This window comes from Anas acuta, chromosome 2 (genome assembly GCF_963932015.1).
Source record: "Anas acuta chromosome 2, bAnaAcu1.1, whole genome shotgun sequence".
Classification (NCBI taxonomy): Eukaryota; Metazoa; Chordata; class Aves; order Anseriformes; family Anatidae; genus Anas; species Anas acuta.
The window spans coordinates 65044901-65058384 of NC_088980.1; the positions used below are offsets into that span (position 1 = coordinate 65044901).

The following is a 13484-nucleotide window of genomic DNA, read 5'->3' on the forward strand; positions in this document are numbered from 1 at the left end:
CAACAAGGCCAAGTGCTATGTCCTGCATCTGGGTTGGGACAATCCCAAGCACAAACGCAGGCTGGGAAGAGAATGTATTGAGAGTGGCCTGAGGAAGACCTGGGGGTGTTTGCTGATGAGAAGATGAACATGAAACAGCACTGTGCATTTGCAGCCCAGAAAGCCAACCATGTCCTGGGCTGCATCAAAAGAAGCGTGGCCAGCAGGGTGAGGGAGGTGATTGTTCCACTCTGTTCTGCTCTTGTGAGACCCCATCTGGAGGACTGCATTCAGCTCTGTGGCCCCTAGCACAAAAAGGATGTGGATGTGTTGCAACAAGTCCAGAGAAGGGCCATGAAGGTGATCAAGGGGCTGGAGCACCTCTCCTATGGGGACAGGCTGAGGGAGTTGGGGTTGTTCAGCCCAGAGAAGAGAAAGTTCAGGGGAGTCCTGAGAGCAACCTTCCAGTACCTAAAGAAGACTATATTTCTTTTTGGTTTTGGCTTTGTACTTTTTGGGGTTTAGTTGTGGCCTTGTAGGTTTTTCTCTAATTTATTCCTGTGGATTTTGATATGGATTGTTGGGGGATTGGTGGTGCCTTTTCTGTTCAGGTTTTTCCCTTGGATTTTACAAAGCTTTTCCCTTGGATCTTGCTTTGGCTTCTGGGGCTTTTGTAGTGGCTTTTCACTATTTTTTTTCTATGATTTTTCTGTTGGATTTTGCAGTGTTTTTTTTTGTTGTTGTTATTGTTTGTTTTTTGTTTGTTTTGTTTTTTTGTGTTATCCCCTACAATTTTCCAAAATTTTCCATGGATTTTGCATTGGAATTTTGGTATTTGGTGGTAGCTTTTCTGTAGGGTTTTCTCTCAGATTTAGTTTTGGATTTTTGCAGTGGACTTTGGATGCTTGGTAGTGGTTTTGCTGTAGTGTTTTCAACTCTGCCCAAGACAGCTCCTGACCACCACATCTCCCACCAGTCCTTCTCTGTTTGTGAAGAGAAGATCTAGCACGGCACCTCCACTAACCAGCTGCGTCAGAAAACTATCTTCCACGCTCTCCTTCATCTTGTTTCCTGTCTCATGTGGTATGTTTCATTATTGTTTTTTATTGTTGTGGAGGGGTTGGTGGTTTTTTTGTTGTTTGTTTGTTTTTTAAATATTTTTTCTCATATTTTTATTCATTTGTGTTGATGGTGTGAAGGTGGTGATGTGGGAGTTTATTAGGATTTATTGAGTTTTTTGTTTTTGCATCTTTTTTTTTTCTTGTGGAGCAGAGGGTGCAAGGGTGCACTGTTGGTTTTTTGTTGTTGTTGTTGTTGTTTGTTTGTTTGTTTGTTTTTGTGTGTGGTTTCATTTTTTTTTCTTTATTTTATATTAATCAATTCCAGTTCCTCAGTAACATTGAGCAGATGGTCAATCTTTCAACACTCTGGCTGGTCACTGTAGTAGGTTTATGTGGCAAGGTTTTGGTAGCTGGGGGCCATATGGGCGGCTTCTTGTAAGAAGAATCCATAAGCTACCCCATGTTAGATAAGAGCCCTGCTGCTGGCCAGATCCGAGCCAGTAAGTGGTGTTGTTTCTGCCCCCATGAGAGCATATTTAAGAAAGGAAAAAAAAACCTGCTGCCACCCAGCAGCTGGGAGAGTGAAAGGAGTGAGAAACAGCCTTGCAGGCACCGAGGTCAGTGAAGGAGGGGGAGGAGGTTGCTTCAGGCGCTGGGGCAGAAGTTTCCCCATAGCCTGTAGAGAGGACCATGGTGAAGCAGGTTGTCCCCTTGCAGCCTGTAGTGAATTACCACGTGGACACCAGGATATCTTTAGGGATCAATATCTTCAACAATTTTATTGAGGACAAGCTCCCTTCTTATACCATTATCTCTACAGGCAGTCTTTCCCACTAGCTATTTGTTGGTTAACAACTTTGCCCAGCAACAGCAAACATTTAGCAACTTCCATGTCTTAAGGGTTGGAGAACAAGCAGTTTGAGACAGCAAGGGGTCTCCTGAATCACCATACTTTGTTCCTTCTAACTTGTTTACATTCCTCATGGCTTCATCCTTGAGGCCGATGTCATCACCAACCACAGAGCTTCTTGACCCCCATGGCGTCATGGCGATACTCCCACAGCAGCCCATGGGTCCCATGGCAGAGCAGATCTCCATGCTGTAGCCCATGGAGGAGACCCTGATGGAGTAGGTGGATGTGGCCTGGAGGAGGCCCATGGAGAGCAGGAGGAGGCCCCGGGCTGGCACTGCAGCCCTTGCAAAGGAGCCCACACAGGAGCAGGGGGTCTGAAGGAAGCTGCCACCTGTGGGGAATGCATGCTGGAGCAGTTTGCTCCTGATGGATGTACCCTGTGGTACAGACCTATGTGTGATCTAGAACTCTAGTGATCTAGAAGGAGTGATCTTGAGGGAGCAGCAGAGATAAAGTGCCCATGCTCCAGAGACAAAGAAAGGCTTTGTCATGTAATCAGGCAATTTTAGTCTCTCAACTGTGCTGGGTAATCTAACTAAATCAGAAGTCATATCTAGGAATTGAAATAATGAAGCTACTGTGAGAAGACTGTAAAGAGGAGCACAGTGAGAACCCGGAGAAAATGGTGGAGAAAGTGTTGCACAGCAGAGCTGAAACAAAAGACTGAAAGTTTGGAGTGCATAGACAGGAGCAAAGCTATCAAGAAGGACAATACAGCTGACAGTCTCCTTTTGTGCTGCTCTGTTAGGAGACCTTTATTCCCAGTACTGGCTGCCATGCAGCTGGAAAGGGATACTCACTTTTATAGACTACTTAATTCCTCAGGTAGGGACAGCAAAAAATCTTTGTTGAACTGACAGGTAAACTCATTGTTTTTATTAACTGAAGAAATATTTAAAGGGTCTGACAGATGCTCACTCCACCAAGTGTGTTCACCATGCAGCTGTTAGTGGCCACAAGGTCATTTTCTACATAGTAATTTAGCAACGCTATGACAGAGTTCCAGTCCAACCCTCTCCCATTCCCTTTATGATCAAAACAAGCAATAAAGGGTTGCAACTTCTAAGAACTTTTTTTTTTTTTAAACAAAACATTTTTAGATAGAATCAGTGTTGGGTAGATACAGATCATCATCAGTGGACCAACATACAGTAGTCATTTCTTGCAAAAACTACTCTTGTTCATGCAACACCTCTATTTTAATGTCAAACAGGAACAACGTTGCTGAGCTTATTGAGCAGCATGTGAGTAGCATGGATGTCCTCTCCCCCTTCCAGGGACCAGTCCCAGTGGGTGCGCCCCTGGCCAAGGCTTGTCAGCATAAGAGTAAGGTGCCCAGATGCCTGGTGTCGGTGGCCGTGTCACAAGCAAGTGTGGTGGCGGGATGAGCACTGCTCTTCTCCCACCAGACATTGGGCCGCCATTCGGGACTTCTGCTTTTCCTTGTTTCCCAAAAGGGATGACTTGATCAGGAGACTCTATTTTCTTACCTAGAGTAAAGATTATGACTGTTATTTTCCTGAAAGCAAACAGTGCTTTTCTTTCTTTTCCCCAGTGCATGCTGTTTTTTCTGCATGCAATAACCCGTGTCTTGAGCACACTTGAGCATCTGAATGAGGAAACCATAAATAAGGCAGTTAGTCCCTGGATAAGAGCCAGTAAGTCCTCTTTGCTGGTTCTCACTGATGAATTTAAAAGACTTAAGTCCTCCTAACTGTGCTGGTATATGTGGCCCATGTGGTGGTCACAGACAATTGCTGATTATAGTCTTTATTTTCAATGCACCCACAATGCTGCAAAAACTATTTCAATTTAAATGAATGCTGTGGATCTGCTTCCAGGAGGAATCTGTACTGGGTTGGTCCAAAATTTCCAGTTCATTTTGGCCTCTCTAAGAAACAGCTATCCATCTAAATGCAAGGTGGTTATGATGGTACTAATTTACTTTTCTCATCTGCATTGATATAAATACAAAACCTTTTGCATGTGCTGCACAGTTTTTTACAAATGAGAGCAGGAGGCTTTGGCAGGTCCAAGGCAGAGAATGGAGTATTTGTCTTCACTCTTTTTAAAGACTGCCCTGACTCTGGTACCAGTGCTGTTTCCTGCACATTTCTGACCAGCCAGGGACCCGCTCATCAGAATTTACCACATATGTTTATTTTACCTAGGACCAAAGCAGTCATATAAAAAGCTTCCATCTCATTCATTACAAGTTTTTCAATGAAAACCTTGATTTGTAAAAGAGGAAAAAAAAGTCACACCTGGCTTAATTCATCAGTCCAGAAACAATGTTGAAACTTCATTCTTTTAATGGGTTGTTGGTTTCATGACTGGCATGACTAGTAGTTGAGATTTGAATAAAAAATTTTGTGTGCAACCCCCATGCCTTGATAAGCCTGTGTGACACACACTCTAGTCTAAAAACATGCCTTTCCTGGGTGGATCATGGACTTCTGTAATTGGACAAAAACTGTGCAGTTATACTTATCTGATTCCTTTCAGCCTTGTATTACCCCATTTTCTCAATCCTTCCCAGTCACCATTGGATGACAAAGGGGTTCTTATCAGGAAGGTTGTAGGAGTTGTTTAATTTTTACCTTCTGCTTGTTTGGGATAGATTTCAATCTTTGTACTTGGTGCAAGTAAATCCTCCAGATCTTGCATCATGGAATTATTGTTGGTTTTGTTGTTTCTCTTGTTTTTATCCTCTTCACGTTGCTGCATCAATGAAAATCATTTGGTTTAGTTTGAAAGTGAAGATCTAATCTGTGAAATGGTGGCCTGATGTCATACTTGGCCTGGCTATGTGGTTTTGTTGTTAGGAAAGTAATGTATTTGCCAAGTTCAAAGTGTTGCTGAACCTTGGTCCAGTGACCTAGGGTTAAAAACTTTTTATGGAAAGAAAGTACACCCCAGGCAGGACCAAGAACCTTAGAAGAGATGGCTCTGCTCCTGTTAGGGCAAAGCACTTTCTGATAATGTGGTTTATATCTACCAGACCTTTGGGTTTCTGCAGCTGTCCATTTGTCCCCATGGGAGTTTTGGTTTGTTTCAAAGTTGCATTTTAGGTGGTAGGTAGGAGTACCAGTGATTAAAAAACAAACAAACAAAAACCAACAGTGGATGAGGAAGAAGGGAGGAAGGCACAACAGCATGGTGATGAAGAGTAGTATAAGGCTATCTTTGTTGTTTGTTTGTGTGTGTGTGTGTGTATTTAGGTCTTCAAAAGATTTCCATCTGGATTACAGAGAGAGAGGAAAAACAGGGAGCTCTTCCTGCTCTGGACAGGAAAGAAGAGGTAGGGACAAGGAAAGAATAGGCTTCCCTCTCTTATGCAAAGAGAAAACCCAGATGGATGTCACTCCAGCTCCACCCCTCATCCCAAGAGTTTGATCCCCAATGGAAGGTATTGCATGATGGAGCCACAGTGTCCAAAGTGACTCATGGCCTAAATACAGCTGAGAGGTTCCAACCCACAGGGAGGCCTCTGTCCCCTTGGACAAACCTGGCAGTCATTTGGACAACCACAGCAAATCTTGCTGAGCTCAGTGGGTTGCCATGCAACAGTCTCTGGCAGGGTCCAGCAACTCTGAGGGAGACTGCTACCACCAGACCAGCACAGCTCTGGTAGCATTCTTGGTCATAGCTCTGCTGTTTCTCGTTGAGGCTAATTATCTGAGCAGAGCTAGCTCCAGTTCAGCAGATGTTCTGCTTCCAGACCTGATTCATGTTAGTTCAGGCATCTTTGCATCATAGTCCTCTGCATGTTGCAACCTCCCTCAATTCTGAGTAACAAAAGGTCCAAATCCTACCCTGCAAATTCTAGTCACCTCATCTGTCTACATCTTGGTTTTCCCGTCTATATAACAAAGACAGATACCAGCCTCCTTTGTAAAGTGCTTTGATAATTACTGGTATGAAACATTATTGCCATGTTGTTATTTAGGGCTCTTTGCTCTTCAGCTTGTGTGAAATCAGGCTACTGTTTTGATAGACTTATCATTGTCCCTGGGAAATCTCAGGCTCCAAAACATTACTTGAACTTTGAGGTAACTTATTTTTGTAGGTGGAAAGTGCAGTTTATGGGAACACTCACTGTAGTTCTGATGTATAAAATAGCAATCTATTATGGGATGTGGCCACTTTTTGCAGTTAGCCATTAAATGTTATCAGAGTGGAATGAACAACCATTAAATGCATCCTCCCCTTGTGTCACTAATGTGATCTGAATGAAAAGTAATTTAAAAGCATACATCTACATCAAACTTGAAGTACATGGTATTTCAAACATGGCTTGGCAGGGCAAGTACTTACCATTTGCATTTTCTTCTTCAGCTCTGCGTTGGCGCGCTGATATGCTTCAGACACAGCATTTAGGTAATAGATAGCAAGGCTACAAAAACAAATGTTGCTGTAGTGTTAGGATCGGGGAGAGAGAAAGCTTCATAGAGAGGAAGCATAAAATTCATGGACGTGCTGCTTTCCTAAGAGCACCAGGTGAAGCTTAAAAATCCAAACTGACTTTATTTAGGACCCATCGCAACCCATATAGTGGGCCTATGTGCACCTAAATATCCCAGGGAGGACTACCTATGGGACTTAATTAGACTTGATTCCTGAGCCTGGATTTCACTGCCACTTACAGAATCACAGAATGGTTTGAGTTGGAAGGGACCTTAAAGATCACCTAGTTCCAACCGCTCTGTCATGGGCAGGGACACCTTCCACTAGACCAGATTGCTCAAAGCCCAATCCAACCTGGCTTTGAACACTTCCAGAGATGGGACATCCACAGCTTCTCTGGGCAAACTGTTCCAGTGCTTCACCACCATCAGCAACATTTTCTTTCTTATATCTAGTCTAAATCTCCTCACTTTTAATTTAAAACCATTATCCCTTGTCCTCTTACTACACTCCCTGATAGAGTCCCTCTCCAGCTTTCTTGTAGGCCCCTTTTAAGTATAGAATCCTGCTATAAGGTCTCCCAGAGCATTCTTTTCTCCAGGCTGAGCAACCCCAACTCTCTCAGCCTGTCTTCATAGGAGAGGTCCTCCAGCCCTCTGATCAATCATCCTCATGGTCCTCCTCTGGATTTGCTCCAGCAGGTCCATGTCCCTCTTATGCTGGGGGCTTCAGAGCTGAATTCAGTATTCCATGTGGGCTCTCACAAAAGTAGAGTGGTAGAATCACCTCCCTCAGCCTGCTGGTCACACTTCTTTGGATGCAGCCCAGGATATGGTTGGCTTTGAGGGCTTCTGCCCATTGCCAGCTCATGCTGAACTTCTTTGAACCCAACACCCCATAGTCCCTGTACCTTAGAGGTGCTCTCAGTCCATTCTCCACTCAGCCTGTATTTCTGCTTAGGATTGCCCTGGTCCTAGTGCAGGATCTTGTGTTTGGCCTTGTCGAACTTCATGAGGTTCGCACAGGCCCACCTCTCAAGCCTGTCCAGGTTCCTCTGGATGGCACCCCTTCCCTCCAGCATGTCAGCTGTACCACACAGCTTGGTGTCATCAGTAAACTTCCTGAGGGTGCACTCAGTCCTACTGTCCATGTCACCAACAAAGATGTTAAATATTTCCAGTCCCTGTACAGACCCCTGAGAGACACTACTCATCACTGGTCTCCACCTGGATGTAGTTGTTGATTGCAGTTCTTTGTGTGCAACCATTCAATTAATTCCTTATCTACTGAGTGGTCCGTCCCTCAAATCCATGTGTCTCCAACCTAGAAACAAGGACGTTATGCAGGCCAGTGTCAAATTCACTTGGTGGGGATAAGGGCTCAAGTTCACCATTTAAGTTTTACCTACCTCCTCACATCTACTTTTCTCACTGGCTGTCTCCAAGCTACCTTAAAAGATTCAAGGCTTAGGAAAAACTCAAGCTGCCTTGTGGCAAAGGCAGTTAAGGTGGGCTGAACCAGTCTAACAGATCAGCTCTGCTTAAATAAAAGAAAAACAGCCTGCCTGCCTCTGCCTTGTCTGTCTTCCTCTACACCAGCCATGGCCCTTAGGTCCTTTGTTGATGGTGAGCTCATTCAGCTTGTTCTCTGGAGGAAAATCAATACAGCTGATAAAACATGTGGCTTTATGCTATGTCTTACAGGAGACAAAACAGATTAGTTAAGGAGCTCAGAAAAACAAATAGGAAACCAGGAAATACATGACAGAACAAAGACCTGCACCCTCTCCTGAAAAGTGCATTGCTCAACTCACAGTCTGCCAGTTGCAAGTGAGCAGAGATGGGAACAGAGAACAAGCAGGAACCAGGTGGGAGCAGGCTTTTGTTTTGATTTCTTCCTCTGCAAAAAGGACATGCCAAAGCAAAGGGAGAAACCAGCCAAGCTTGTGGGCACTGAAAGGCAAGTGGGTTCTGAGGGGGTATGCTGCTGACAGCCGGTCTTTGGTGTGCAGAGAGTGGCATGCTTCAGAACAAGCCCAAGTGTCTGGGGCTGTCTCACTACCACCTGATAATATTTAGGTTGTCAAAAACGTCTCCTCCTGCTTTTGTAGAGAGCTTTTATTCTCCTTAATTATAAACATCATCTGCTTAGTGACTCTGGACCATTCCTGGGAAAAAGCACAATCCATTCAGTTCACTGCTATTGTGCTTTGTTTTGTTTAAAAGAAAAAAATTAAAAATCTAATATTAAAAAAAGAAAGAAAGAAAGAAAGAAAGAAAGAAAGAAAGAAAACGGCAGACCAAAAAAAAAAAAAAAAAAAAACAAAAAAACAAAAAACAAGCAAACAAAAAAAACAACAAACTTTTGTCTAAAAAATAGTTCCTGACAGTTCACAAACACAACATATGGCCCAAGCTCAGCATCATCAAATGAGGCTAGAGGATTTTAGTACAGTGTCTTTAAAAGACATTTAGATGTTGCATTTAGTGATATGGTTTAGTGGAGGACTTGTTAGTGTTAGGTCAGAGGTTGGACTCGATGATCTTGAGGTCTCTTCCAACCTAGACAATTCTGTGATCCTGTGATTCTGTCTGACTCTAAGCACAACAAGGCACCATTTACCGTCATATTGGTTTCCAGGTGAGAGATTGGAAGGGGATACTCTGGATGGCTTTTCTGGAGACTTTTTTCAGAGGTCTGTCTGGAGGAAATACATTTATTTCCCTTTGCCTAGAATTAAACCAAAACTCAGTCTTGGTGATCTTGGTGATTTAGGCTCTCTGTCCCAACAAAGCGTTTTAGAGTTGTTATTTTTGTTCTTCTATAAGGATGTGATTTTTTTTTTTAACTTCTACACTCTGAAACTGATTGCTTAGGAAATATAACACCTCCATAATCCTTTGAGGCTACTTGTACCATAACATAAGCTTTTAGAGAGAAGGCAAGAAATGAGGGTCTTACATATGACTTACAGTCCAGAGAAAATGGTGAAAGAGATGTAAACCTAAGTTTCTCTCTCTCTGTGTATTGCCTGTCTTCTAGCTAGTGGTGTATGGCTTTTGTAGATGTACAAAGATCATGCATTAAATGGGATTCTCTCAACTGAAAAGTTTCAAAAATGAGAAAAATCCTTAGAAAAAGTACCTGTATGGTGGCTGTAATTCTGTCTGGAACTTTTTCAAGAAAAGTTTACATGCATGTAGTACTTACACTTTACATGCAGTACTTACACCATGCATCTGATGCTGTCAGGACAAGCAGGAGCTACTAGCAGCAGACTGTAGGTCTGACTTATTTAGGCACAGTGGAAGCATCAGCTTTCTTTTTTTTTTTTCTTTTTTTTTTTTTTTAATGGCTGTGACCCTTTCAGTAGCCACACAACTGGAAGTCACGAATATTTAATATCCCCAAAAGCTGCACAGATAGTGTAGCTGGGTGGGAAGCAAGGATGTTTTAGGTAATGTGGACATGTAGTGGTATCTCTTTTTGCAAAGGGAATCAGGGCGGAGACCAAATGATGTTTTAAGGAGAGATGGATCCATGGAAGACTGTTGTGTGGGAGTGAGGAGTAGCCCTCCTCCTGGAAAAGGGATGATGAAAGGAATGTCTTCAGCAGGTAAATGGGATTCATACTGTTCACTATCCCAGCTGTCAGTGGAGTAAAGGGCAGGAGATTGTCACTGACCAAAATGTTATTTTCAACATTCTACCATTCTCATGACACCTTTTTGGAGGGTTTGCATCAAAGCCGCAAAAAATGATTTGCAGCTCTTTTGTAAAGGTTATTCATTTGGGCTGGATTAGTTTTGCAGTCATATCTGCACTTCATATCAGCAGTAGCATCTGTGAAGCCTACAGGACTAGAGCTAATAATTCAATAATATGCTTGGCTGTACTGGGGATGTGACATGAGACTGTCTTCTGTGTGCATCAGATCTGATTTTTCCAAGTATTCTTTTGTCTGCACCAGTTACAGTAACTGATCATTTTTATTTAGGTTAACATTAGTAAGGAGTTTAAGGCAAGTAGAGGGATGCTGGTTGATTTTCAGTTTAATTGGGATTTTTCTCAGTCTGTTCCTATAAGAAATTCCATTAACACATAAACTTGTATTTGATTTAATTCAATAGCATTATCTTCAGTGTAACCTAGTAAAAACAAAGGATCACAGTGCCCAAGAGAAGTAGACCAGACCAGAGGCCCATCTCCAACGTGCACATATGCCAAAGGAAGTGTAAGAGAGGCAAGCCTGTGTAATACGCTCCCTGACCCTCTCCACATCTCCATCTGTTTAGCCTAGCATGTTCAAAGCTGTCTGTAAACTTTGGCCACAGCTTTTCCACTCATTTCGATAGCCCTGAAAACCTCAAGAGTAATGCCAAAAATATCTTTTAAAAATACAAGTAAATGAGAACTGCCCTGGTCAGGCTGCTGAAGGAACTGAGGATCAACCATGGTTTCAAATGTGGCTCCAAAGCTGAAATGATCTGATGCTACTGAAACAAATTTCAGATATATTATTTGGAAAAAAAAAATAAAAGAAAAAAACACATATTTTTGGAACAAGTAATTTTTGAATGCCATGTATTGGCAGTGCTGTAAATACCACCAGCTGTGACAGAAATTGCTTCTCCACAAGGTACCAGGCTGAGACTGTCCATTTAGTTCCTATGAGCTACTGAAAATTTTAGAGATGGAAGCTGTGACTACCACGAGGTCTATGTCAGCAATGTGTTTCATCTACAAGGTTGTGTTTAATTGGGTTAGGAAATTAAATTTGGGGAAATTGGGTCGGGCAAGGGCTGGGGAGGGGGGGTCAGAGAGGGGTGGGAGGCAACAAGGAGTGTGGCTGCTTTCATCCAGGCCATTATCTCAGTAGATGTACCTTGCTAAAGTTACAGCAATTTTTTCAACCTCCTTTCATCCCTGCAAGATGGGCATGTAATATTGCAAGGAAAACTTACACCATGAGTAGAATTGCAGGAATGATCAGTCCTGGGTTTGCCACGTAGCTGAAGATCTTGGCAATAAAAAGAGGGAAATCAAGCTCAATAGTCTCTTGAATGACTTCATACATCCTTTTCTTTCCACTGGAAAGAGAAATATTCAGTTAATGTGTGTAGAGAACTCCTGGAGGGATACTTAATGATGATAAGTAGTATGTTTCCTCTCTGCCAGTGAGCATGATCTTGCTGTTGGCCAGCAAGGATTTTGAAGTAAAAGTTCTACTTAAAATAACTTAATTTCAAATTACATTGTAGTCCATTCCCCTCTCTCCCTTCTTTAGTTATACAAATAATCTCTGTTAAACCAGCTTGCCCCAAAAGATAGTATGTTTATTTCAATGTGCAGATCCTTTATGAATTCTGCCTATTTGCCATCCTGAAATGTATAAAAACCTACAGATTGCAGTAACTATACATTTCTGATCAATTTCTTATTAAATGCAGCCTTCTCATAGTAGACGTAATTTTCCATATGCAAATTCCAGCTTTCTGAAATAATGAATCAACTTGAAGAGCTGTTAAGTAAGGACAAAAATAACAAGTTGTGATTATTGCTTAATAGGAAACTCAGTGAAAGAGTCATTTCAAATTGGATTGATAAAATAGATGAGAGTGTTCTGTGTGAAAGTAGCACAAATCTGTAAAAATTGGGCTAGATTGCATATCGACCTTCTTCCTCAGTATCTATTAATTCAGCCCCATGAGTGCTATTCCTCATCTTTAAGTTTGCTTCCTTGCGAGATCTTGCAGTCCCTTCATATTCTGCTCAGGAAGGCATTGGATTCCTTCTTTATAACAAAAGTCAATAAAGTCCAAGTGGCTAAGCAGGACTCCAACTTCATTGGCTGCCTTAAACCTAGGAGAGTTAAGTTTTCAGTCAAGTTATGGGTGGAAAGTTATGCTGAGGGGAGTGAACCAGGCTGAGTAGATTTTGAAGGTGTGATTGGGAATTAAAATAGTGCTCTGATTTCAGGTGAGTCATCTCTTAGTGATAGCATGCAGGCAACAAGTTTCCTGACAGATGTTCGGATATTGCCTGTTGACACCTATCCTTGTTACTTAACAGATGGAATTCTGGTCTCTTGCCTTCTCCCCAAGTCTTTTAGCTTTCTGATGTCGTTCTCAATCAGCAGATGGATAACAATTTATTCCAATCTGTTTCTTTGCTGTGTCAGACTCAGTGGGCCTAGGAAATGGTGTTACTCAATCAGATTAGACATTATTGGCATGTTAATCCAGTCCACTGAATCCTCTGAACAGTGCTAATTTCAGAGAGAAGGGAAGGAAAAAAAAGGCTTTTCTTTTTAAAAGCAACAACTCCTCTGGCTCAGACCTATGAATTTCCTGCTATTTTCCATCAAAAATGCAACACAGTTCATGCTGTGGGATTTCTTGGCTCTATGGAAGGTCTTAGGAGGTTTTAGACTCTAATTTTGCTACCATAACGTTGATGAGAGCCTTAGGGCTGCTCCTGTTGCTTTTTTCCTGGGGGCTGCACCCCAGGTGTCCCACCCCTGCTGTCCTCTGATGCTTCTCCATCACTGTGTGTTGGGGAAGCACCATCAATCAGGTATCAGAGGAGGGAGGAAAAAAGCTGGGTTCGTAGAGCCTTCCAGAGAAAAGCAGACATGCTCAGTGGAGACCCAGCACCCCTAGCAGACTGGGTGTGTCCTTCACATAACTAGGGATTTAACAAGAAAGAAAATGGAGAAGTATTACATGTATACCATCTTTGCTGGAGACCAGGCCTTCAAACTTCATGAAATTAATCCTTTGTAGCAAAGCCAAAACCATGCATTATTGGTGTTTTGTTAGTACCTGAATGGTCCACAGTCAAAGGAAGGAGGCAAGGACATGATGGTGTAGGCCACAGGCAGGAGACTGAGGAACAGGATTAACAGTAAAAGTCCCATGTAAAAGTTGTTAGACTTGGATGCTTTGAATACTCGTTCATGAGGGACATTGCTACTCATGACAGCCCAGCACTGAAAATACATGGAGGTTAATAAGCGCAGCACGTTTATACCCACGAGCCCTGGCGCATAGAAGGATCCCATCCTGAAAGGGAAAGGAGAGGAAAAGTTTGTTTGTTTGTTTGTTTTTGACAGACTGGAAGGG

The 13484-nt window shown here is 42.5% G+C and overlaps 1 protein-coding gene across 1 annotated transcript in view; it reads right to left on the reverse strand.

The window, feature by feature from the left end:
* Positions 1–3104: 3104 nt before the first annotated feature.
* Positions 3105–13484, reverse strand: part of TMC2 (transmembrane channel like 2) — a 34868-nt gene continuing 24488 nt past the window's right edge. Inside the window, exons 16-20 of the mRNA XM_068670562.1 lie at positions 13185–13424; positions 11325–11450; positions 6271–6349; positions 4554–4674; positions 3105–3443 (exon numbers count right to left, since the gene is read on the reverse strand). Coding sequence (XP_068526663.1) covers positions 3184–3443; positions 4554–4674; positions 6271–6349; positions 11325–11450; positions 13185–13424 — 826 coding nt within the window. The 3' untranslated portion in view covers positions 3105–3183. The remainder of the gene's footprint in view (positions 3444–4553; positions 4675–6270; positions 6350–11324; positions 11451–13184; positions 13425–13484) is intronic.